The sequence below is a fragment of the Manis pentadactyla genome, chromosome 3 (genome assembly GCF_030020395.1).
Source record: "Manis pentadactyla isolate mManPen7 chromosome 3, mManPen7.hap1, whole genome shotgun sequence".
NCBI lineage: Eukaryota > Metazoa > Chordata > Mammalia > Pholidota > Manidae > Manis > Manis pentadactyla.
The window spans coordinates 19,669,806-19,696,279 of NC_080021.1; the positions used below are offsets into that span (position 1 = coordinate 19,669,806).

Genomic DNA, 26,474 nt, shown 5'->3' on the forward strand with positions numbered 1-26,474 from the left:
TAAATATTCAGTGAGTCTGTATTTCTAGGTTTATTGTATGCAAAGGGTACAGAAATGAATGAGAAGTCAGCCAAGATAGGCCAGCTGGGAGAACATTAGACTGAAGATACAAAGTCCTTGCTTCAATTCAGAGTCTCAGGAGATTTGGTATATCGCAGTAACGCTATTTTTGAAAAGAGAAGAAAAAGTGAGACACACACTGATATAAATGAGACCAGGGATATGGTTAGGTTTGGAAACAGAAATGAAACATTCCTCTGCTATGATACAATAAGTTCTAGACTAGAAAATAAACCAGGGAGGACATCTGGCCAAGTTAAGAGAGAGGTGACTTGTAGGCAGACAGAGATCTCAGCACCCCAAGGTCACAAGTGTCCTGGCATTAGGAACAGCCTGCGGTGAATGTCCCTGGAGCAGTAGTTGTTTCTGTTGTGCCAAAGCATAGAGACACATAGGAGATGGAAGAGTGGTGGCAGGACATTGAGGCTGGGGCCAGGTTGTGAAGGGAACTACATGTGGCTTATGGAGTTCGGGCTTTATTCTTTAAGCACTGCAGATCCATCATTAACTTTAAGTCAGGAGACTGATATGACTAGATATGTTTTATATATTTTGGTAGCATTATGGAGAATAATTAAGAATAACATTTCTGAAATTGATCATTCACACTCCATTTGCAGCATTTGCCATACTTGAATGCTTTTGGGATGACGAAAGAGATCAGTAGAAAGAGGAGAGCACAACTGATGGATTGAATTTCTTATGTACTCGGTCGCCATAGTCTTTGAGTATCTGTGATCGCCTTTTATGGTTTTAAAGTTCCTCCCTTGTTAACCAGATCATTTCACATTGATAGTAGTGTGCTTGCCAAAGCAGACTCTTTCCCCGCCTTCTTATCCAATATATAACTGGCTGAAAAATCCAAGTAAACAAGCTTGGGGGCTGACCCATGAGTACTGTACATGATCTTCTGTGAGGTGGTTTGGAGACATCTATTTTCATCCCTCGAGGTCTTTTTTCCTGGCTCTGGTCTTACTGTAGATCTTTATAACCAATCTATCTGACAATTCTATGGAAGTGAAATATAACTGCAATTTGTTAAAAAGATTATAATCAATCACTTAAAAACATTTTAAATTTTATTTTAATGTAGGTGAGTGGAGCTGTGCTTCAAAATTTTCAACAGTTCAACAACATTTTATCTGCCAACAATAAGCTCTTTACTTGACTGCACCATGAAAAAGCTGCTAATGAGACTTGTTGAGCACAAAAACGGACTTGAAGAACCAAAAGCCATTATTTTCAAATGAAGAATACTGAACAGTTATAAGCCTCAATGCTTTTTAGTCACCACTGAGATTTTCCGCATAACATCAGAATGGCAAGCAGGCGAAAATCAACAATACCTTGCATGGTCCTTGCCAGTGAACAGGACCCAGACCTTGAGTTGATATCAGATTTGGATGAAGGTCCTCCTGTACTTACACCTATAGAAAACACCAGAGCAGAGAGTATCTCAAGTGATGAAGAAATTCATGAATCTGTAGATTCTGACAATCAGCAGAATAAAAAAGTTGAAGGTGGCTATGAATGTAAATATTGTACTTTTCAGACTCCAGATCTAAATATGTTTACTTTTCATGTGGACTCAGAACATCCTAATGTAGTGCTAAATTCATCCTATGTATGTGTTGAATGCAATTTTCTTACCAAAAGGTATGATGCACTTTCCGAGCATAATCTGAAATATCACCCAGGAGAAGAGAACTTTAAATTGACTATGGTGAAACGAAATAACCAGACAATCTTTGAACAAACAATAAATGATCTGACTTTTGATGGTAGTTTTGTTAAAGAGGAGAACTCAGAGCAAGCTGAATCTGCAGAAGTGTCTTCTTCAGGAATATCTATCAGTAAAACTCCTATCATGAAAATGATGAAAAATAAAGTGGAGAACAAACGGATTACAGTTCATCATAACTCAGTTGATGACGTTCCTGAAGAGAAAGAGAATGAAATCAAACTGGACCGTGAAGAAACTGTGGAAAATCCAAGTTCTTCAGCTTCTGAATCTCATGCAAGTACTTCCATTGTAAACAGAATACATGCAAATACTGCCAGCACGGTAGTGACCCCCACAGCAGTTCTTCCTGGGTTAGCACAGGTGATAACTGCTGTATCAGCTCAGCAGAATTCCAGTTTGATTCCCAAAGTCTTAATCCCTGTTAATAGCATTCCTATGTACAATGCTGCATTGGATAACAACTCCCTTTTGCTTAACACTTATAACAAATTCCCTTATCCAACTATGTCAGAAATTACTGTTCTTTCTGCCCAAGCAAAATATACAGAGGAACAGATAAAGATATGGTTTTCAGCCCAACGTCTAAAACATGGTGTTAGCTGGACTCCCGAGGAAGTAGAGGAGGCAAGAAGAAAGCAGTTCAATGGAACAGTACACACTGTACCTCAGACCATAACTGTTATTCCTACACACATTTCCACAGGAAGTAATGGTTTGCCATCCATTTTACAAACATGCCAAATAGTTGGTCAGCCAGGTCTGGTCCTTACACAAGTAGCTGGAACAAACACTTTGCCAGTAACAGCACCTATAGCCTTGACAGTGGCAGGGGTTCCAAATCAAACAAACGTACAGAAAAGTCAGGTACCTGCAGCTCAGCCTGTTGCAGAAACAAAGCCAGCGACAGCAGCGGTTCCAACTTCTCAGCTCATCAAACATGAAACCACACTGGCAAACCCTGATTCATTTGGCATTCGGGCAAAAAAGACTAAAGAGCAGCTGGCAGAATTAAAAGTTAGCTACCTTAAAAATCAGTTTCCTCATGATTCAGAAATTATCAGACTTATGAAAATCACAGGCCTGACAAAAGGAGAGATTAAAAAATGGTTTAGTGATACAAGGTACAACCAGAGAAATTCAAAGAGCAATCAGTGCTTACATCTCAACAATGATTCCTCCACCACTATTATAATAGACTCCAGTGATGAAACAACAGAATCCCCGACTGTTGTTACTTCACAGCATAAACAGTCCTGGAATCCTTTTCCTGATTTTACTCCCCAAAAGTTTAAAGAAAAGACTGCAGAGCAGCTTCACGCCCTTCAGGCAAGTTTTCTCAACAGCTCAGTACTTACAGATGAAGAGTTAAATAGGTTAAGAGCGCAAACCAAACTTACCAGAAGGGAAATCGATGCTTGGTTTACAGAAAAGAAGAAATCAAAAGCTTTAAAGGAAGAGAAAGTGGAAATAGATGAAAGTAATGCAGGTAGTTCCAAAGAAGAAGCTGGAGAAACCTCTCCTGGAGATGAATCTGTTGTCCCTAAGTCCGGGAGTACAGGCAAGATATATAAAAAAACACCTGAGCAGTTGCACTTGCTTAAAAGCGCATTTGTCCGAACACAGTGGCCATCGCCAGTGGAGTATGACAAGTTGGCCGAAGAAAGTGGGCTTGCCAGAGCAGACATAGTTAGTTGGTTTGGGGACACTCGCTATGCTTGGAAAAATGGAAACTTAAAATGGTACTACTACTACCAGAGCGCCAATTCGAGTAGTATGAATGGTCTGTCTTCCCTTAGGAAAAGAGGGAGAGGGAGACCCAAAGGAAGGGGAAGAGGAAGACCGCGTGGACGTCCTAGAGGAAGCAAGAGAATGAACAACTGGGACAGGGGGCCGTCACTCATTAAATTTAAAACTGGAACTGCAATACTGAAGGATTATTACCTGAAGCACAAATTTCTTAATGAGCAAGACCTTGATGAACTTGTTAACAAATCACATATGGGCTATGAACAGGTAAGAGAGTGGTTTGCAGAAAGACAGAGAAGATCAGAATTAGGTATAGAATTATTTGAGGAAAATGAGGAGGAAGATGAAGTTATTGATGATCAGGAAGAGGATGAAGAAGAAACAGATGATAGTGACACCTGGGAACCCCCACGACATGTGAAGCGGAAGCTTTCTAAATCAGATGACTAAAATGTAAGTTTTTAATCTAAGTGTCTAGTCATAGAGCACATATACTTAGAACAGTCACCTTGTATCTGACACCTTCACTTTTGGTAGTTCTTTCTAAAACAGTTTTTTTTTTACCTAACAAGAGGACTAGGTTTCATGAGAATAGCCAAGAGATATATGATTATCATGTGTAATCTGATGATTATGATTATCATGTTAATTATGTAGAATTTAATGTTGCTTTATTTATTTTTTATGTGAAATGTTTTTGCTTTGTTTTAAGGGAGAGTTACCCAGTCTCTAAGAAAGGAGACTGGTGGGCGGGGGTTTCACAAATACTAAAGATAACTAAAATGTATTTCTTGCAACCCTCCTTCACTAAAGCTTCATTTTTTGCCTATTTAAGGAAAGAAATCAAAAACGAAAACTTAAAAGAAGGGGAAAAGTATACCGAAGGAAAGACTTACCACAGGGGTGAGGATTTGCTCAGTTTTAGGAAACTAGGTGAAAATGGGTATCTTTTTTCATTCATTGTATTACCCCTAAAACTATTAGATTTTTAACTAGAGTTTAAAATGTTTATGTTTTAAAATTATATTTTTTATTAAAATGCAAAGCTCTGTTTAGGCTATATATAAATTCACATTTGCTTAGGTGACATTTGTTTTTGAAAACTGTGATGTAGATTATTTGTCTTAGAGATCAAAAGGTAAATAACAGATTTGGTATTTACTCAGTTGCCAAAAATGTCTTTTCATTCTTTGGTATAAAGCAAACCTGCTACGAGGAGAAACACTATTTGGCTAAAGATACATCTCTGTAGTCATAAAAGCGCAGGTAAATATGCTTTAAATTTGAAAGGTTTGGCATGTTCCCTAAATCTTAATTCTTTTTTAGATGAGATCAATTAAAATTTTACTCCAGTTGCAAATCATATACCTGATTTGGACTTAGGACTTCAACTCTTAATGCTTTTGGAATTCAATAGCATATTTCTCTTCTTTCTATTCTCTGTTTTGGAGTGTTCCCAGATAAAACTTTTTTGAAAACAATGCAGTTGTCCGGAAATGTTTGTATATATCAGTAGTTCAAAAGCATCTTGTGATCAGAAATTGCAGCACTGTTCTGAGAGAGTAAAGGAGGAAATGAGGCATAGACTCTCATCATATGAGCATATTTACTTATTTCCTTAGGTTTTTGCATCCCTACTCCACCTCTACTTTTATGCTCTCTTATTCTGCACGTTATTTCCTTAATTCCCCCATATCTTCCTCCCTGGTTTTATTTATGTTGTTTTAACATTATTTGTAGAGAGCTTAGTATGTACCAGGAACTTCTCTTAATTGCTTAGCAATCCTTTCCAAGTTTTCTTCTCATTGACCTTTTTTCAGGCAGAAAACAGGTGAAACTAAAAATGCACCTATTTTAGATAAATTTCATTCCAGGTTCTAGAGCATAATATATCATCATAAGTCACAAGAAGCTAAAGTTTTGTACAGCATTATCTTGAAGCGTACAGATCTCCATTTCCTAATGTCAGAAATCTTCAGGACAGGCTTTCTTCTGACCTAGATACATAAAGTATTTTTAACAGGCATTTTTCTTTTTATTGCTAAACACAAGAATGTGCACTCAGCCAAGATTAAATCAACAAATTTGTTGCCGCAATGGATTGTTGTTTTTGTTGTCGTAGTAACCTCTACACTGATTTTGTAGAGAGTTGCAATCTTCTAAAAGTAATGAGAACTTTTCTGTATGTACACTTTAGTTTGCCCCTTACTTGAAATTTGTGTGGAAAGCTCTTACATCATATATTGATGCCATAACAGTCACCATAGCCAGAAAATTCACACAAAGCCATAGTTTGAAAAAAATTGTTTCATATATGTTATATGTGCACTTTTGTGGGACATTTGTAGGCATACCTTGCACTTTAAAAATATTCTGAACACTAAAAGTTAAAACACATTGGCAAGTTATCATTGGCTTAAAATAATTTTTCATGGGACATTTGTAGGCATACCTTGCATTTTAAAAATATTCTGAAGACTAAAAGTTAAAACACATTAGCAAGTTATCATTGGCTTAAAATAATTTTTCATCTTATAAAAGAATTCTCCATAAATTTCCTCTAGTTTCTTTTTCAGGTAAATATGATTCAGTTTATAGAAAAAGTAAACCAAACCTTTCCAAAATAGTTATTGCAAAAAGTGAGATACATATATATCTTTTGCACAGGTCATCCTTGTATATAAGTAGAAAAAAATACAAGAGTCTTTAGATTTCAGTCTGTTTATTACAAATACTGACCATGAAATATATACTTTCCACTAATAATTTTTAAATAAATTATTACAATAGGAGAAAAATGTTTATAAGCAAATTTAGTGTATGCAGAACATATACATAGGAGTTGCACACAAAATCTAGTGTATTATGTAAGATGTATGTGGCAAGTAATCTCAATATTAATTCTGAGATTATAATTCATAATTCATAATTATAGTTATAATTAATATTGAGATTAATTCATGAATTCAGAGGGTGTATTTTCATAGCTATTTTATCTCATTTTTGTTTCTAAAAGTGGTTAACATTAAAATACGGTTTTCCTTAAAATTTCAGTTTTTTATTATGTTTTCTTTTATAGTTGCCTAAAACGTTGGAGGAGAATCAATTCTTCAACTCAAGATGTCTGATTACTGTGAATGGGCCCAATTTTTTATGACACTGAAAACATTTTGGGGCATACACATTCTTAAAAAATACCCAAAAGAAATGGAACTTAACGTTGTGCCAAAGTTAACTACAGCAGTTGGTGGAAGTTCTGCAATGTAAATAGAGCACTAATTAAAAAACAACTTGTAAAAATTCAAGTTTTAATCCAGTACATTTTTATTCTGATATGATGGAGGCATTCTGATTCTTAGACTTTCTGAGGGTGTTTAATGACCACTAGAGCTTGTCCTCATATTTTCTCGAGCTTCATACTGTATGTCTCCAGATGGGCCTTACTGCCTGTATTCTTTGATGTCATTAAGCTTACAGCTTTGAGCGACCAAACATTTTACAGAGTAAAGATCGTTAGAAACAGGAAGAAAAAAAAACAAGAATTTATTGCTATGTCTTATTTATCAGGCCCTGCACTAAATTAAAAATTGTGTATGGGCTTACACAATTTCAGTGTAAGTGAAAAAACAGCCTATTGACACATGTTGTAACAGTAAGATTTTGTGATCCCATTGGCTCTTAATGATTGGATCTTTCTTTGAACACACTCATGGATGCCACTATTATTACCTGTAATACTTTTGTTATTTTTTTCATTAAAAGTTGAATTTTCTTTTTATTAAATTGAAGATAATACTGAAGGAGAAAAGAAACTGGCATAAGAATTTGAAAAGGGTAAAACTCTGAAGTAAAGACTGTACCAAAAATGTGAAAAAGAATCATGTAGTAAATATATACTTACTGTTTTCTTAGAATCATGGAATCAAATGTTTGTGCAGGTAAGAATTTTCAAGAATTATCTTTCAGTGAAATTTTACCTGGTGTAAAAATTTCAGTGACTACAGAAAAAAATTCTGAGCTGATCATAATGAGTTAAAAGTTAGCTTTTCACTTGTGGAATCATGGAAGTGTTAACTGTTAACTCTTGCCATATCAGGAGACTGAAAGTTCATACTAACATAAACTTTGTAAAGACTGGTGCTGTTCATGCTGAGAGGGACCCTTTTTTTGTGTGACTCTAGGACCCTTTTTCAAAATGTGTTTTCTTCATAGAAGAAATGTTCAGTTTAAATAGCTTTAGATTTTAAACTGTGTTTCTGAATGACCAGATGTAATGGGCTTGGCCAGTTTATTTTATCTAATTTAATGAATAATAAATATTAAGCTCTTGTTTTTACCTAAATGTTTGTCTGCTAATGAAAATGTTATGAAAAAGCCTTGAATATGCATGCTGCTTTCCTTTTTATAAACTTTTTATTTTTAACTATAGCTTTATTAGTAATTCCAAAATGCTGCAATTTAGCTGATTTCTTCACTCAGACAGCTGGCTTTGTGGGTGGCTTTTTCATACTACTGTTAACTTTTTTAAAAAGAAGCAATGTAAAGACTGTATTTGATGCACTAAACTGTTCTTTCTTTTACACGTTTAAAAACTTCTTAAAGCACTCTGTATTATAATGATTAAATTGCTCCCTTTTTTTAAAACCATTGCTAACGTGGTCTGAGTTTTATTCAACAATAATTTTATAATGTTTTCAAAATTTGAAATGTCAAGTATTGGAAATGAAGCCCTTTAATATATTTATATTATGTTTCCCTTGCAATATGTTAACTTTATATAGCTGTAAGTAACCATGTAATTTCCCCATTTATAGATTTGGCACTTAATTTTGCTCTGATGTTTGCTAGCTTTTAAATATACTTACTTGACAGAGCAAAAGTACCCTCTTCTCCTGGTTGTGTCCTTAAATACAAAATAAAATTTAGCGGTGATCAGTAGTTTTTAGTGATATTTTTTCCATATTATTAACTGAGTTTTTTAAAAATCAAGGAAAAATATACATAAATTTGCCATTATATCCATTTTTAAGTGTACAATTCAATGGCATCAATTATATTCACAATGTTAAGCAACTATCACCATTATTTCCAAAACTTTTTCATCATCCCAAACAGAAACTCTGTAACCATTAAGCAATAACTCTCCATCCCCCACCAACCAGCCCTTGGTAATCTTTAATCTGCTTTTAAGTAGATTAAATATCTACTTAAGGTTGTAGCTCTTATATTGTATCTCTATCAGTTTGCCTATTCTTGATATTTCAAATAAGTGGAATCATATAATGCTTATTCATTTGTGTCTGGCTTACTTTGTTCAAAATAATATTTTCAAGGCTCATTCATGTTGTAGCATATGTCAGAACTTTGTTCCTTTTTATGACAATAATATTCCTGTGTGTGTGTGTGTATGTGTGTGTGTGTGTGTGTACGTACATGAGCATGCACACACACAACACATTTGGTTCATCTGTTCATGGATTGACACACTTGGATAGTTTCCAAAATGTAGTGAACATTTGCATGCAAGTACCTGAGTCCCTATTTTCATTTCTTCCAAGTGGATACCTAGAAATGGAATTGCTGAGTCATATGGTAGTTCTACGTTTAACTTTTTGAGGAACCATCAAACTGTTTACTACAGTAACAAAATCTTTTCCACAGTGTCTGTAATCATTTTACATTCCACCAGCAACATACAAGGGTTCCAATTTCTCTGCATCCTCACTGACATCTTTTAATTCAGTTTTAAAAATTGTTATCACTATCCTAGTAAGTGTGAAGTGATATCTTACTGTGGCTTTGATTTGCTTTTATCCAATGATTAATGATGCTGAGCATCTTTTATGTGATTATTGACCATTTGTATGTCTTGTTTGGAGAAATGTCTATTCAAATTCTTTGTCAGGTTTTTTATTGGATTACCTTTTTGTTGAGTTTTAGGAGTTCTTTCTATATTATGGATGTTACACTGTTACCAGATATATGATTTGCAAATAGAGTCAAGTCTCATTATTCACAGATTCTGTATATGTAAATTTGACTACTCACTAAAATTTGTAATCCTAAAATCGATATTCATGGCACTGTTGTACACATTCACACACATGTACATAGTGGCAAAAAAAACTGAGTTGCCTAATGTGCACATTCCTAGGTGAGGGCAAAAAGGTGATACTTGGCCTCTTGTGTCAACTCTCAGACCATTAAGAAGCATCCATTTTGTAGTCTGTTTAATGCCACTTTTAAAATATTTTTGTCTTATTTGGTGATTTTGCTGTTTAAAAAGACCCCTAAGTGTGGAGCCGAAGTGCTATCTAGTGTTCCTAAATTCAAGAAGGCTGTAATGTGCCTTGAGGAGAAAATATGTGTTAGACAAGCTTAATTCAGGCATGAGTTACAATACTGTTGGCTGTGAGTTCAAGGTTAATGAATCAACAATATATATTAGATAAGCTGTCTTTAAAGGAAAAACATACAGGTTGTGGTTTTATAATCATAATTTTATAATCATGAAACAACTGATCATTTGATGAAAATGTTACAACCAGAAGTTTCCAGGACCTTAACCCTAGGAGCATTTGTTCAATATTCACTAATTCAGTGTTTGCAGTGACTTTATGCACAAAGAGCATACATAAAAGAACATAACTGCTGCAAGTCATGAGATTGACTGTATTTTCTCTCCTTCTGTAGTTTGTCTTTTCACTTTCTTGGCAGTGTCCTTTAATACACAAAAATTTTTTAATTTTGATGGAATCCAATTTTTTTCTATCCTTTTTATGTCATATCTAAGATCCATTGCCAAACCCAAGGTTGTGAAGATTTACCTTACATTTTCTTCTGAGAGTTTTATGGTTGTAGCTCTTATATTTAGGTTTTTAATCCATTTTATAGATTTTTGTATATAGTGTGAGTTAGGTGACCGTCTCCATTCTTTTGCCTGTGACAATTCAGTTATCTCAGCACCATCTGTTAAAATGACTTATCTTTCCCCCATTGAATGGACTTGGCACCCTTGTCAAAACTCAGTTAGTTATATAGCTGAAGGTTAATTTCTGGACTCTCAGTCCCATTCCATTGGTCTATATGTCTGTCCTTAATGCCAGTACCAAACTGCTTTAGTTATTGTAGGTTTGTAGTAAGTTTTCAAATCAGGAGTATGAGTCCTTCAACTTTCTTCTTTTTCAAGATTGTTTTGTGTACTTGGGACCCTTGCAATTCCATGTGAATTTGAGTATTGACTGTCCCATTTCTGCAAAAAAAAAAAAAAGTTGGAAGTTTGAATTATGATTTATGGAAGGAATTATTAAGTATTCTTGTCTATGAACACAAGATTCTTTCCATTTAGATCTTTTAGATTGTTTAGATTCCATTTATTTAGAATAAATATTAATTATTAAATAATTTATTTCAGGAATGTTTTATAGTTTTCAGTGTATAAATCTTTCACCTACATGGTTGCATTTATTTGCAGGTATTTTATTCTTTTAGATGCTATTGTTACTGGAACTGTTTCTTAATTTCCTTTTTGGATTGTTCATTGCCATGTAAAGAAACAACTAATTTATGTTTGTTAATCTTGTAACCTGCAACTTTGCTGAATTTGTTTATTAGCTCTAGTAGCTTTGTTGTGGGTTCTTTGGGATTTTCTATTTATAGTATCCTGTCATCTATAAATTGATGTAGGTTTACTCCTTCCCGACTTGGATGCCTATTACTCTTTTTTGTTGTCTAATTGCTTTGGCTAGAACTTCAAGTACTATGTTGAGTAGTAGTACTGTCTAGTACTGTGTTGAGTAGCAGTGGTGAAAGAGGGCATCCTTGTTTTGTTCCTGATCTTAAGACAAAGCTTACAGTCTCACCCTCGAATATGATGTTATCCCTGGGTTTTTCAGAAATGCCCTTTATCATGTGGAGGAAGTTCTCATTTTCTGAGAGGTTTTTTTCATGGTGTTGGATTTTGTCAAATGTCTTTTCTGCATCAATTGAGGTGATTGTGTATTTTTCCCCTTTCATTCTATTAACATAATATATTACATTGATTAATTTTCTTACATTTAACCACTCTTGTATTCCTCGGATAAAACCCACTTGGGTATGGTGTATCATCCTTTTAATATACCATTGTATTTGGTTTGCTAGTATTTTGTTGAGGATTTTTGCACTTACTTGATCTTTAAGGGATATTGGTCTATAAGTATCTTTTCTTGTTTGTTAATTATTTCTCAATAAAGTTGTACAAACAAAAACACTAAAAACAAAAAACAAAACAGTATGAGTTAGGTTCACAATAGGGTGTACATAGCTTTGAATGCCTGGGCTAAAGAGTGTGTGGTTAGAAAGGTGTCAGACTTTTTCAAAGTACCTCTAATATCTCCCTTGGACCAGGAAGGAAAGTAGTAACCTCAGACACCCATTTATGAGGGCTGGATAAGAACTTCCTCTTGTCTCATGGAAGGCCTATATATCTAGGCATTTCCAGAAACTGAAAACAGCAGAACAACCAGTCTTCCCACCTTCAAAACCTATGATCAAAAATATCTTGGTGTTCTGAAGGGGCATGTCTTTGAGGAGTAAAGGTGGAAATTGAGAGGGGCCCAAGACTGGGAGGGATGTGAAGGTCTACAATTTCTTGGAACAGTCCTGTACCCTGGTAGCACCCCCAGGGCTGTGGAGTGATATACCCAGGGAGGGTCAACTCTGCACCCAAGACTCCCAACCAAGGCCTAGCCAAGACCCCAGGACTCTGTCTGGCACAACAGCTGCAAATCCTGTGGACTATACATGTATGTCTACTTGGCTCCCTGTCACCTCCCACCACCATGGCCTCTCCTGAGCCTCCATCAGATCACCAGAACCTTCAGCCTTCAGCTCTTTGAAAAGGTGAGGACATCTCACTTTGGCGCAGTGGCATCTCTTATCCAGTAACCTGGAATTGGGATGCACAGTGATGTCAGTCTTTTCTGGGCACTTGAATCGCCCAGGGTTCAAAGGTCATGTTTGGGATGTATATGAGCTGGGCAGAGAGAAAGCCACTCTGCAGATACATACAAAAAGAAGAAATGAGAGTCCCCAAAGCTCCAGAATATGAGGCAGGCAGAGCCAGCCTGTGATGGATTCAGTTCATATCTTGATGTCATGAAATCGAGCCATTTTGTTTTTGGGGGCGAGTAAAGAACATAGACTTTGATGTCAGGTAAAGCTGACTTTGAATCTGGTCTCTTCTACTGACTACCAGAGACCCTGGGCATGTTACCTCTCAGATTCTTCCTTATCTGTAAAAGTGGGAATAATGTCTAATTAAGAGGGAGATACTATGATAATTAAAGTTAATAGGGTACCCATAGCACAACCTAGTATATGATAGATGCCCAATAAATGTTTTCTCCATCGCCCCCACCCATAGATAGGACCAGAACATGTGACTTAGAACTAAAAAGTGCTCCTGTCTTCTGCCATTAAGAGTCTCTTCAAAAAGCATCGATTGATCTGTTCTACGCCAAGCCCTGTCTTGGGGCTCAGTTTCCAAGAGTGAAAAAGATATGTCTCTAATTTCCAACAATTCAGTGTGATAAATGCCACCATGGATAGAAGTGTGGGAGAATTACAGGAAAGAGGAAGGAGGACTGCCTGAAGGAGGTGATGTTTACCTGGCAATGGGGAGCTCAGTCATGCCTCTCAATAAAAAAATAATATTTTTATACATAAAAACATACAGCAATATAGATTTTTCTCACAACGCACACAATTTTAAATACTTGCAGAATTCTCTTTTACTTTTTAAGCGTGCCTTACATCTGACATTTCCTAAGCATGTAAGTTGTATTTAATGATTACAGAGTGCCCTTCTCTTACTGGTTTATTCTTCTCTTTTAAAATGTCATTATCCTAGAGCCACTTGATTGAGGCAGTGGTGTACAACTTTAGGGAGGCCCCAGGTCCTCAATAGTGATAGGGTCTTTCAGTTGTTTCCATTATTGCCAAAGTCCCAGTATTAGTCATGTTTAACCTTTTCCCAGGAGCTTTAACAGCTGCTGCTTTGCTTTCAACTAGAATCCTAACATGCAGTAAGGCAATGATGGTAGGCCCAGGCTGGGCATAAACTTGGACTGGCTGTTACAGAGGACTTTAATTTTTTAAAAGGAAAGAAAGCAACTATTCATACAAAATGCAGTTTTATTTTGTACTCAAATCTAGCACAGCTGTGGAAAAATGTAACTGAAAGAGTTCTTAGTGGTAAAAAGGCTGGAAACCCCTGAGCTCAGGAATCTTGAGTTCAAAGGGTAAAGAACTCTCTTTTACCTATCAGCTGCCCTTCTGTGGCTTCCTGACCATAATCAACAGAATATCTAGTTCAGTTCAGTTCAGTTTGTTGTTGGGCCAGGAGGAGGCTGGACTGGGTGGGGGTGCTCAGAATAGCAGAGGGTGAAAGTTCCAAAACCAAACAGTCCTCAAAGAGAAAAAGCTGAAAGAAATTCTCCTTGCCTGCCCTTGCTTTGTTCTACTTGCACCTGAAACCATTTTGAATGAGTATTACCCACTTGCTATCTGACAGGTACTTTACATGCATTTTTTAAATCAATGCTCATTTCACAAATCCAATCACACTGCTAGCAAATAACTGAACCAGGATCATGAACCCGGATAAATCTTTCACAATATGCTATATTGCCTTTTCTGCTCAGATGGGGCATTCTGGGATTAGGGCATGTCCCTCTACCTTTTTTAGACTCCATTACTTATGGGTGATAATGTATGAATACTTTGTTTTCTTCTATTTTTCTGTAATTTTAATTTATTTTCTAATAGGAACTATTACATCTCTGATGGGAAATGCAGTTTAAAAAACTGCTCTTACATCTCTGATGGGAAATGCAGTTTTAAAAAACTGCTCTTTTTTTAAAAAATATGGAACGCTTCACGAATTTGCGTGTCATCCTTGCGCAGGGGCCATGCTAATCTTCTCTGTATCGTTCCAATTTTAGTATATGTGCTGCCGAAGCGAGCACAAAACTGCTCTTTTTTTAAAAAGTGAATTCTTCAGTAGCTAATGCCTATAGGCTGTTCTAGTGAGGCCTTCCACTCAAGGCTGTTGGATATATGGGCTGGTTATACATTTGGGGCGTCATTGGCAGAGAGATGGATTTTGAAACCTTAGTGAGTGGATTAGGTTCCTTCAGGCTGAGTTTGTGAAATAGAAAATTGGGTTGAATAAAACCCTGGAAGCAAATGGTGGAAGAACTGGTGAGTGAGGAGAAACAAGGAAAACTAGGAGAAGCCTCCATGTCACCTGCTATGTAATATGGTACAGTAAGATTGTGCTATGCAGTACAGGCTGGTGTTTTGTCAACAATTTCCACACTCTCATCTCATGGAATATCTTGAAAGTATAAGAATACTAGTAAATATTAGCCTTCAAATTCTGGGATTTGGTGTTTTTCCCCAGCTAGAATTAATGGCCCTTGTTCGAGTTCCCAGAGTACATTTATATGTACTTTGTTTTATAAATGTAAGAATTATTCTGGTCCTTGTTATTGGTGGTGATGTCTCTAACGGAGACGAGGGGAATTTTGACTCATTTCTGTATTTCCCAGCTCCTAGCCGTGTGAAAACATCCTGAGCAAGTTATTTAACCTCTGTTAGCCCCAATATCTTCGCTTGCAAAATGGGAATCAATCCTTTCAAAGTTGATAGGAGTGGATATAAAGTGTAAAAAAAGGTGGGGGGTTCGCTTAACACAGTGCCAGGAATATTGTCAGTGGTGAAAAATGGTACCTATGAATTGTAAATAGCTACCCTGGTGCCAGTGCTTTTTGATGCGTGCAAGTGAGGATCACGCTGCATATCTGAAACGGAAAGGACAAACGCTCTGCCCTTGGTTTCGGTCGGTTCAAGTGTCAGTTAAAAACCTTGTCTCAACCACAGCTCCCAACCAACAGCAGGCCAAGTCCCGGTTTGGCTTCTACAAAGACTACAAGTCCCAGCACGCCGCGCTCTGAGCTGCGGCGGACCCGCGCTTCCACGTGACTCGCACGTGGCCCTCTCGGCCCCGCCTCCAGCCGGTACCCGGGCAGTGGGCGCGCCATGGAGACCGGGTGCTGGCTGCTCGGCGGCGATTTCGAGGACTCGGTGTTCGAAGAGAGGCGGGAGCGGCGGCCTGGTTTGCCCGCGTCCTACCGCGCCAAGCGCTGCGAGCCGCAGGTGAGAGGGCGGGCTCCCTGGCCTCTCTCAGGACCCCGGGCCGCGCCCTCCGCGGGTCCCGGCCGGACAGCGCCCGCCTCACCCAAGCCCCCCTGCCTAGGGCGCTATGCTCGCTCGCGCCTACCCGGCATCCCCACGCCGGGAGGAACCGGCGTTTCCGGGGCCCCGCGTGGCGCGCCCGGGGGCGCGAGAAATTCCCGCGCAGCTTGGGGGTCTCCCCACGGCTGCCTGGCCTCAAGCCCCAGCTTTAAAATCTGCAGTAACTCCCCTGTGCCTTCACTGACCTTGCAGCTGGACCCCCAGCAAAATGGTCACCTCCCACCTTACAAGCCTTAGTGTTGTCTGCTCCCCACCCACGGGCTTGCCCTTGCACCTAATTCCCTCTGCCCACGTTAACCCCGGGCTGATGGTCAAAATCGTTCAATTGCATCCATTTCTCAAGGCACATCTTAAATGCCGCATCCTCCAAGAAGTCTTTCTGGTTCTCCCTTCCAACCAAATTTTTTACTTTACTCCTTTCCCCACTATTAGCTTCTGTTAGAGCTCTAGTCAGTAACCTGTAAAGCTCTTAGACCCAGAGTGCTAAGTAAGCGCACGGGAGTGGATGCCTAACTTTATGACCTCTTTAGTGCCTAGCAGTGTTTGTTCATAACAGAAATTCCGTGAATATTTTGAATCAGTAGCGTATCTGTATTATTTCATGTGTGTAAATCATCTCACCAGTAATAACGACTCTACTATTTATCAAAAACTTACTGTTCTTCCCAGAGAATGAGGAATTGTTCCTGTAAGAATATATTTTTAAAGTGAAAACAAGAAACAAAAAACAAAAACACCTGTTCCAGGCACTGCGTTGGGTTCCTTTACATGTTTGTCTCACTTTTTTATACAGTTGCACTTACAGATGTCAGTGGTCAGTAATTACTGAATTGTATATGTGTTTTATTTCACTTACATTTTCTCCTTCCTACATACAGCCTTTCAGAGTTACCTTTAGTACTTGATCATGTAGATTCCCTAAAAACAGAGAATGGGTTTGGGAAGTTGTGTGGTACAGCGTTAAAAACAATGGTTTTGAAATGAGACCCTTGAATTCCTGCGTACGCTTTACTACTTACAGTGTGTCAGTTCCTTATTTGTCATTTGTGAAAAATAATATTTGGTGGTTCATAGGGTTATTGTGGGAGTGAAATGAGACAATACTTTGTGTATTGTGTTATATACTTATAAAGTAAAATCCAAAAATCACTTGTGTTTAAAATTTGTTTGATATATGGTACCGCTCATAAACTCAAAGAGACCTTATCCAAGCCATGTTAGTTTCAAGTGTAAAACCAGGAATTTGGGTTAGAAGATTTCTGTTGTTACTGTCTGCTCAGATCCTGGATGGGCCCAGATGTTTGCTTATCCAGCACTATACCTCTTAGTACTACCCTTGTTCACTGCTCTTCCCACCTGCCTTATATCAGAAAAAGGGTATTAGAAAGCTCTCGTCAGGCCCTCTCCTATCTGAAGTCTTGCAGGCCTGCAGGTTATGTGAGAGAATAAAAACAGTCACTTGGAAGCTACTTTGCTTGATCTTTCTCAGCAGGATAACGAAAATTCGATGGAGGTTTGCAATTATTGTTCAAGAAGTGGGACTGGCTATGATCTAATGCTGTAAAGGTGACTGGAGAGCTATAGAATACAAAGGAAAATTACTGGGTCAGCGTATGGACTATTGTTGAGTTGCACAGTCCTTCAGGGAGAACAGAAAAACGGTGGTTACTAACTTTCTCTGCTGTGGTGGATCAGGCTAAGGAGGGCAACTATTTTCCTAAGCTAAAGGAGCAGCGATACCCAGGCAACTCTTGAAATAGAACCAATTTCCAAGTAACGGTGGAACCCACAAATGCAGTTATGTTTGAATTATAGCATTTAACTGGGGATAGACTTCATTTGGCCTCAGTGTGTTTTACTGTGAGTAAGAGGGAAGATGAGGTACTTATCTGGAGCTGGAAAAACTGGCACACAGAGTGCTTTTTGTCATGCCTGTGGTGTCATCGCAACATTCTTTACTCAGTAATCAAGAAATCTCGCTGTCATTCTCCTTTCTGTCCATGGCTTTTAAATCAGTAGAATAGAGAATAAAATATTCCAGATGGACATTTCCTCAAATTTCTCCTACAGGTCTTTGGCATTTGGTTGCATAGAAACCTCTTTCAGCCTTAATTCTATCTCCTCTTTGCTTAGATTCCATTTTTTGTGCTTACAGCATTTTCTCTAAGATGATAATTCCTTCTGATGTCCTTTCCATAAAGAGTTATCAATCCCTGTTCAATTCACTCTAAGAATTTCTCTAAAAGAAAACATATTAGTCTAAAGAAGCAGTGTGTACTGTGCTAGTTAAATGTAGGTCCCAGGCACCATAACACTTTATTGAAAATACTAGAGATAAAACCATATACTTTACACACACACACACACACACACACACACACACACACACCTACTACATGCAAAGGCCCTGGGGCAGAAGAGAGCCAGCATGTCCTAGATATACCTCTGGGAGTGTTACTTACTCTTTTATTTAGAAACAAAGGAATACATATAAATAGGCACCTGTCCAGGGCATTGTGAATATCAAATGGAATATTGTATGGGAAAGTGCCTATCAAGTGCTTGCTGTTTCCAGTCTTGAGGAAGCCAGATGGGCTCTGAAATACCTCGTTCTGGGGACAGGAAAGTATGGGGGAGCTGGGTTATGGGTCCCAGGAAAATGCTTACTTCATGCTGCCTTTATTCCATGTGGGTCATGTGCCTTTTGCTTTTTTTGTTTTTTAATTATCATTAGTCTACAATTACATGAAGAACATTATGGTTACTAGACTCCCCCCTTTACCAAGTCCCCCCCGACAAACCCTATTACAGTCACTGTCCATCAGCATAGTAAGATGCTGTAGACTCACTACTTGTCTTTTCTGTGTTGCACATCCCTCCCTATGCACCCCACACATTATACATGCTAATCGTAAGGCCCCATTTCTTTTTCCCTGCCCTTATCCCTCCCTTTCCACCCCTCCTGCCCAGTCCCTTTCCCTTTGGTAACCATGAGTCCATTCTTGGGTTTTGTGATTCTGCTGCTGTTTTGTTCCTTCAGTTTTTCTTTGTACTTATACTCCACATATGAGTGAAATCATTGGGTACTTGTCTTTCTACACCTGGCTTATTTCACTGAGCATAATACCCTCTAGCTCCATCCATGTTGTTGCAAATGGTAGGATTTGTTTTCTTCTTATGGCTGAATAATATTCCATTGTGTATATGTACCACATCTTCTTTATCCATTCATCTACTGATGGACACTTAGGTTGCTTCCATTTCTTGGCTATTGTAAATAGTGCTGCAATAAACATAGGGGTGCATCTGTCTTTTTCAAACTGGGCTGCTGCATTCTTAGGGTAAATTCTTAGAAGTGGAATTCCTGGGTCAAATGGTATTTCTATTTTGAGCTTTTTGAGGAACCTCCATACTGCTTTCCACAATGGTTGAACTAATTTACATCCCCACCAGCAGCGTAGGAGGGTTCCCCTTTCTCCACAACCTTGCCAACATGTGTTGTTGTTTGTCTTTTGGATGGTGGTGATCCTTACTGGTGTGAGGTGATATCTCATTGTGGTTTTAATTTGCATTTCTCTGATGACCAGCGATGTGGAGCATCTTTTCATGTGTCTGTTGGCCATATGAATTTCTTTTTTGGAGAACTGTCTGTTCAGCTCCTCTGCCTATTTTTTAATTGGATTGTTTTCTTTTTGTTTGTTGAGGTGGTTGAGCTCTTTATATATTTTGGATGTCAACCCTTTATCAGATCTGTCATTTATGAATGTATTCTCCCATACTGTAGGGTACCTTTTTGTTCTATTGATGGTATCCTTTGCTGTACAGAAGCTTTTCAGCTTGATATAGTCCCACTTGTTCATTTTTGCTTTTGTTTCCCTTGCCCGGAGAGATATGTTCATAAAGAACTCGCTCATGTTTATGTTCAAGAGAATTTTGCCTATTTATTTTTTTAAGAGTTTGATGGTTTCATGACTTACATTCAGGTCTTTGATCCATTTTGAATTTACTTTTGTGCATGGGTTTAGACAGTGATCCAGTTCCATTCTCCTACATGTAGCTGTCCAGTTTTGCCAGCACCATCTGTTGAAGAGACTGTCATTTCCCCATTGTATGTCCATGGCTCCTTTATCAAATATTAATTGACCATATATGTTTGGGTTTATGTCTGGAGTCTCTATTCTGTTCCACTGGTCTTTGGCTCTGTTCTTGTGCCAGTACCAAATTGTCTTGATTACTGTGGCTTTGTAGTAGAGCTTGAAGTTGGGGAGCGAGATCCCCGCCACTTTATTCTTCTTTCTCAGGATTGCTTTGGCTATTCGGGGGTCTTTGGTGTTTCCATATGAATTTTTGAATTATTTGTTCCAGTTCATTGAAGAATGCCGTTGGTAATTTGATAGAGATTGCATCAAAATCTGTATATTGCTTTGGGAAGGATGGCCATTTTTATGATATTAATTCTTCCTAGCCAAGAGCATGGGATGAGTTTCCATTTGTTAGTGTCCCCTTTAATTTCTCTTAAGAGTGTCTTATACTTTTCAGGGTATAGGTCTTTCACTTCCGTGGTAAGATTTATTCCTAAGTATTTTATTCTTTTTGATGCAATTGTGAATGGAGTTGTTTTCCTGATTTCTCTTTCTATTAGTTCATTGTTAGTGTATAGGAAAGCCACAGATTTCTGTGTGTTAAATTTGTATCCTGCAACTTTGCTGTATTTCAATATCAGTTCTAGTAGTTTTGGAGTGGAGTCTTTAGGGTTTTTTTTTTTTTTTTGAGAAGGCATCTCTCATATTTATTGATCAAATGGTTGTTAACAACAATAACATTCTGTATAGGGGACTCAATGCACAATCATTAATCAGCCCCAAGCCTAATTCTCAACAGTCTCCAATCTTCTGAAGCATAATGAACAAGTTCTTAAATGCTGAAAAAGTTCTTAGTGAATAAGTTCTTACATGGTGAGCAGTGCAAGGGCAGTCATATCACAGAAACTTTCGGTTTTGATCACACATCATGAACTATAAACAAGTCAGATATGATTATTTGTTTGATTTTTATACTTGATTTATATGTGAATCTCACATTTCTCCATTATTATTATTATTACTATTTTTTAAAATAAAATGCTGAAGTGGTAGGTAGATGCAAGATAAAGGTAGAAAACATAGTTTAGTGTTGTAAGAGAGCAAATGTAGATGATCAAGTGTGTGCCTGTAGACTATGTGTTAATCCAAGCTAGACAAGGGCAATAAAACATCCATGGATGCAGAAGATTTCTCTCAAAACACGGGGGGTGAGGTTCTAAGCCTCACCTCTGTTGATCCCCAATTTCTCACCTGATGGCTCCCCTGCGACTGTGCCTGTCTTAGGTTGTTCCTCCCTTGAGGAATCTTACCTGTCGTTGACTAACCAGTCATCTTGCAGGGCCATACAGGGAAATGTAAAGTTGGTAAGTGAGAGAGAAGCAATACTCTTTGAAAAGGTTAGCTTTTTACTTCTTTGCAGATTTATGCCCTGTGGCTTCTATGCATCCTGCAACTTTGCTGTATTCCGATGTCAGTTCTAGTAGTTTTGCGGTGGAGTCTTTAGGGTTTTTTATGTACAATATCATGTCATCTGCAAATAGTGACAGTTTAACTTCTTCTTTACCAATCTGGATTCCTTGTATTTCTTTGTTTTGTCTACTTGCCATGGCTAGGACCTCCAGTACTATATTGAATAACAGTAGGGAGAGTGGGCATCCCTGTCTTGTTTCCGATCTCAGAGGAATAGCTTTCTGTTTTTCACTGTTCAGTATGATGTTGGCTGTGGGTTTATCATATATGGCCTTTATTATGTTGAGGTACTTGCCCTCTATACCCATTTTGTTGAGAGTTTTCATCATGAATGGATGTTGAATTTTGTCGAATGCTTTTTCAGCATCTATGGAGATGATCATGTGGTTTTTGTCCTTCTTTTTGTTGATGTGGTGGATAATGTTGATGGATTTTCGATTGTTGTACCATCCTTGCATCCCTGGGATGAATCCCACTTAGTCATGGTGTATGATCCTTTTGATGTGTTTTTGAATTCGGTTTGCTAATATTTTGTTGAGTATTTTTGCATCTACATTCATCAGGGATATTGGTCTGTAGTTTTCTTTTTTGGTGGGGTCTTTGCCTGGTTTTGGTATTAGGGTGATGTTGGCTTCATAGAACGAGTTTGGGAGTATTCCCTCCTCTTCTATTTTTTTCGAAAACTTTAAGGAGAATGGGTATTATGTCTTCTCTGTATGTCTGATAAAATTCTGAGGTAAATCCATCTGGCCTGGGGGTTTTGTTCCTGGGTAGTTTTTTGATTACCACTTCAATTTCTTTGCTCGTAATTGGTTTGTTTAGATTTTGTGTTTCTTCCCTGGTCAGTCTTGGAAGGTTGTATTTTTCCAGGAAGTTGTCCATTTCTCCTAAGTTTTCCAGCTTCTTAGCATACAGCTTTTCATAGTAGTCTCTAATAATTCTTTGTATTTCTGTTAGGTCCATCGTGATATTTCCTTTCTTGTTTCTGATTCTGTTGATGTGTGTTGATTCTCTTTTTCTCTTAATAAGTCTGGCTAGACATCCTGCCCAAAGCAATATACAGATTTGATGCAATCCCTATGAAACTACCAGCAACATTCTTCAATGAACTGGATCAAATAATTCAAAAATTCATATGGAACCACCAAAGACCCCGAATAGCCAAAGCAATCCTGAGAAAGAAGAATAAAGTAGGGGGGATCTCACTCCCCAACTTCAAGCTCTATTATAAAGCCATAGTAATCAAGACAATTTGATACTGGCACAAGAACAGAGCCACAGACCAATGGAACAGACTAGACAATCCAGACATTAACTCAGACATATATGGTCAATTAATATTTGATAAAGGAGCCATGGACATACAATGGCGAAATGACAGTCTCTTCAACAGATGGTGCTGGCAAAACTGGACAGCTACATGTAGGAGAATGAAACTGGACCATCGTCTAACCCCATATACAAAAGTAAACTCAAAATGGATCAAAGACCTGAATGTAAGTCATGAAACCATTAAACTCTTGGAAGAAAACATAGGCACAAACCTCTTAGACATAAACATGAGTGACCTCTTCTTGAACATATCTCCCCGGGCAAGGAAAACAACAGCAAAAATGAACAAGTGGGACTATATTAAGCTGAAAAGCTTCTGTACAGCAAAAGACACCATCAATAGAACAAAAAGAAACCCTACAGTATGGGAGAATATCTTTGAAAATGACACATCCGATAAAGGCTTGACGTCCAGAATATATAAAGAGCTCACACGCCTCAACAAACAAAAAACAAATAACCCAATTAAAAAATGGGCAAAGGAACTGAACAGACGGTTCTCCAAAAAAGAAATACAGATGGCCAACAGACACATGAAAAGATGCTCCACATCGCTAATTATCAGAGAAATGCAAATTAAAACTACAATGAGGTATCACCTCACACCAGTAAGGATGGCTGCCATCCAAAAGACAAACAACAACAAATGTTGGCGAGGCTGTGGAGAAAGGGGAACCCTCCTACACTGCTGGTGGGAATGTAAACTTGTTCAACCATTGTGGAAAGCAGTATGGAGGTACATCAAAATGCTCAAAACAGACTTACCATTTGACCCAGGAATTGCACTCCTAGGAATTTACCCTAAGAATGCAGCAATCAAGTATGAGAAAGATCAGTGCACCCCTATGGTTATCGCAGCACTATTTACAATAGCCAAGAATTGGAAGCAACCTAAATGTCCATCGATAGATGAATGGATAAAGAAGATGTGGTACATATACACAATGGAATACTACTCAGCCATAAGAAAAGGGCAAATCCAACCATTTGCAGCAACATGGATGGAGCTGGAGGGTATTTTGCTCAGTGAAACAAGCCAAGCAGAGAAAGAGAAATACCAAATGATTTCACTCATCTGTGGAATATAAGAACAAAGGAAAAACTGAAGGAACAAAACAGCAGCAGAATCACAGAACTCAAGAATGGACTAACAGGTACCAAAGGGAAAGGGACTGGGGAGGATGGGTGGGTAGGGAGGGATAAGGGGGGGGAGAAGTAGGGGGGTATTAAGATTAGCATCCATAGCGGGGTGGGAGAAAGGGGAGGGCTGTACAACACAGAGAAGACAAGTAGTGATTCTACAACAGGTTGCTACGCTGATGGACAGTGACTGTAAAGGAGTATATAGGGGGGACCTGGTATAGGGGAGAGCCTAGTAAACAAAGTATTCGTCATGTAAGTGTAGATTAATGATTTAAAAAAAAAAAATGCAGTTCCTATGTGGTGACCTCTAATGAGTTCTACACAATGATATAAAGGACATATAAAAGTGTAGGCAAAGGGTCTGTTTGTGTTTATACAGAGGATCAAATCCTAATTGGGCTACCCCGAAAATGAACTAAGAAACGATATGAAAGAGAACTTCCAACATCAGCACTCTCGGGAAGACTCATGCCAGAAGATGATCATCAAAAAACCCCAACAAAGATCCACGCACTGCTACAGCTGTAGATGCACTCATCCCACCAGCTCCTGGACTTGCCATGGGAATGAAGGAGATATCTAAGCTGGCCTGTGCATACAGTAAAACAACAAATTTGACTGGATCTATACTGTTGGAACTCAACCAAGAATTAGGAGAAGTGCAAATTGTAGCGCTCCAAAGTCTTACAACTACAGACTATTTACTGTTAAAAGAACATATGGGATGTGAACAGTGCCCAGGAATGGGTTGTTTTAATTTGTCTGATTTTTCTCAAACTACTCAAATTCAGTTAGATAATAACCATCATATCATTGATAAGTTTTCACAAATGCCTAGGGTGCCTAACTGGTTTTCTTGGTTTCACTGGAGATGGCGGGTAATTACAGGTATGCTTTGGTTATGTAACTATACTCCTATTATGTTAATGTGTGTGCGCAATTTAAGTAGTAGCTTAAAACCTATACATGCTGAAGTTACTCTACAAGAAGATATGTCAAAGAAATAATCAATCTTCCCATGTTTTCTCCCGCCTGCTACTTCTATAGCTTTTCTTCTTTCTTCCTAATTACAACGAATTCTTAAATAGAATTCGTGCCTCATATCAAATTTACCGAGTATCATAACTCCTCCAAGTGGTAAAGATACCTCAAGACAAATGCTGGGCATAGAAGCCACAGGGCATAAATATGCAAAGAAATAAAAAGCTAACCATTTCAAACAATAAGGCTTCTCTCTCACTTACCAACTTACCATTTCCCTGTATGGCCCCGGAAGATGACTGGTTAGCCAGAGACGGGTAAGATTCCTCAAGGGAGGAACAACCTAAGACAGGCACAGTCGCAGGGGGGTCATCAGGTGAGAAATTGGGGATCAACAGAGGTGAGGCTTAGAACCTCACCCCCCCCTGTTATGAGAGAAATCTTCTGCATATGTGGATGTTTTATTGCCCTTGTCTAGCTTGGATTAACACATAGTCTACAGGCACACACCTGATCATCTACATTTGCTCTCTTACAACACTAAACTATGTTTTCTACCTTTATGTTGTATCTACCTACCACTTCAGCATCTTATTAAAAATAATAAAGAGAGAAATGTGGTATCCACATATAAATCAAGTATAAAAATCAAATGTGTATTCATATTTGAACTGACTGTTTATAGTTCATAATGCATGAGCAAAACCAAAAGTTTCTGTGATGACTGCCCTTGTACTGTTCACCATGTAACTTATTCACTATGTAAGAATTTGTTCTCCATGTAAGAACTTGTTCGTTATGCTTCAGAAGATTGGAGACTGACGAAAATTAGGCTTGGGGTGGTTTAATGATTGTGCATTGAGCACTGACTCCCCTATACAGAACTTTATTGTTGTTAACAACCATTTGATCAATAAATATGAGAGATGCCCTAACAACAACAACCAAGAAAAAGTACACACTTCCAATAGTAAAATAAATAAGCAACCGGGATGTAATGTATAGCATAAGGAATATAGTCAAAATATTGTAACAACTTGGTATGGTGATAGCTGGTACTTAGAATTATCATGTATATAAATGTTGAATCACTGTGTTGTACACCTGAAACTAATGTAATGTAATACTGTGTGTCAACTACCCTTCAATAAAAAATAATTATCTAAAAAAAAAAAAAAAAAAAAAGAACCAGCTCTTGGTTTCATTGATTTTTTCTATTGTTTTGTTCTTCTCAATTTTATTTATTTCTTCTCTGATCTTTATTATGTCCCTCCTTCTGCTGACTTTAGGCCTCATTTATTCTTTTTCCAATTTTGATAATTGTGACGTTAGACTATTCATTTGGGATTGTTCTTCCTTCTTTAAATATGCCTGGATTGCTATATACTTTCCTCCTAAGACTGCTTTCGCTGCGTCCCACAGAAGTTGGGGCTTTGTGTTGTTGTTGTCATTTGTTTCCATAGATTGCTTGAGCTCTATTTTAATTTTGTTGTTGATCCATTGATTATTTAGGAGCATGTTGTTAATCCTCCATGTGTTTGTGGGCTTTTTTACTTTCTTTGTACAATTTATTTCTAGTTTTATACCTTTGTGGTCTGAAAAGTTGGTTGGTAGAG

At 37.9% G+C, this 26,474-nt stretch overlaps 2 protein-coding genes and 1 non-coding gene across 8 annotated transcripts in view; 2 read left to right on the forward strand and 1 right to left on the reverse strand.

Annotated features, from left to right (window-relative positions):
- Positions 1-8,197, forward strand: part of ZHX1 (zinc fingers and homeoboxes 1) — a 23,981-nt gene extending 15,784 nt beyond the window's left edge. For 4 of the 6 annotated variants that reach the window (XM_036925518.2, XM_036925519.2, XM_057497779.1 and 1 more), the window contains 2 exons: positions 1,154-4,003; positions 6,630-8,197. In XM_036925518.2, the coding sequence (XP_036781413.2) occupies positions 1,379-4,000 (2,622 nt within the window). In that variant the 5' untranslated portion in view covers positions 1,154-1,378 and the 3' untranslated portion in view covers positions 4,001-4,003; positions 6,630-8,197. Of the gene's footprint in view, positions 1-1,153; positions 4,004-4,385; positions 4,484-6,629 lie in introns of all 6 variants that reach the window. The other 2 variants (XR_008996182.1, XR_008996181.1) reach the window with 2 other exon arrangements.
- Positions 8,198-14,452: 6,255 nt separating this feature from the next.
- On the reverse strand, positions 14,453-14,559 carry LOC118932240 (U6 spliceosomal RNA). Its single transcript, XR_005032667.2, has one exon. It is a non-coding gene; the product is annotated as a U6 spliceosomal RNA (small nuclear RNA).
- A 1,018-nt stretch (positions 14,560-15,577) lies between these two features.
- Positions 15,578-26,474, forward strand: part of C3H8orf76 (chromosome 3 C8orf76 homolog) — a 34,490-nt gene continuing 23,593 nt past the window's right edge. The window contains exon 1 of the mRNA XM_036925526.2: positions 15,578-15,751. Within this exon, the coding sequence (XP_036781421.1) occupies positions 15,635-15,751 (117 nt within the window). The 5' untranslated portion in view covers positions 15,578-15,634. The remainder of the gene's footprint in view (positions 15,752-26,474) is intronic.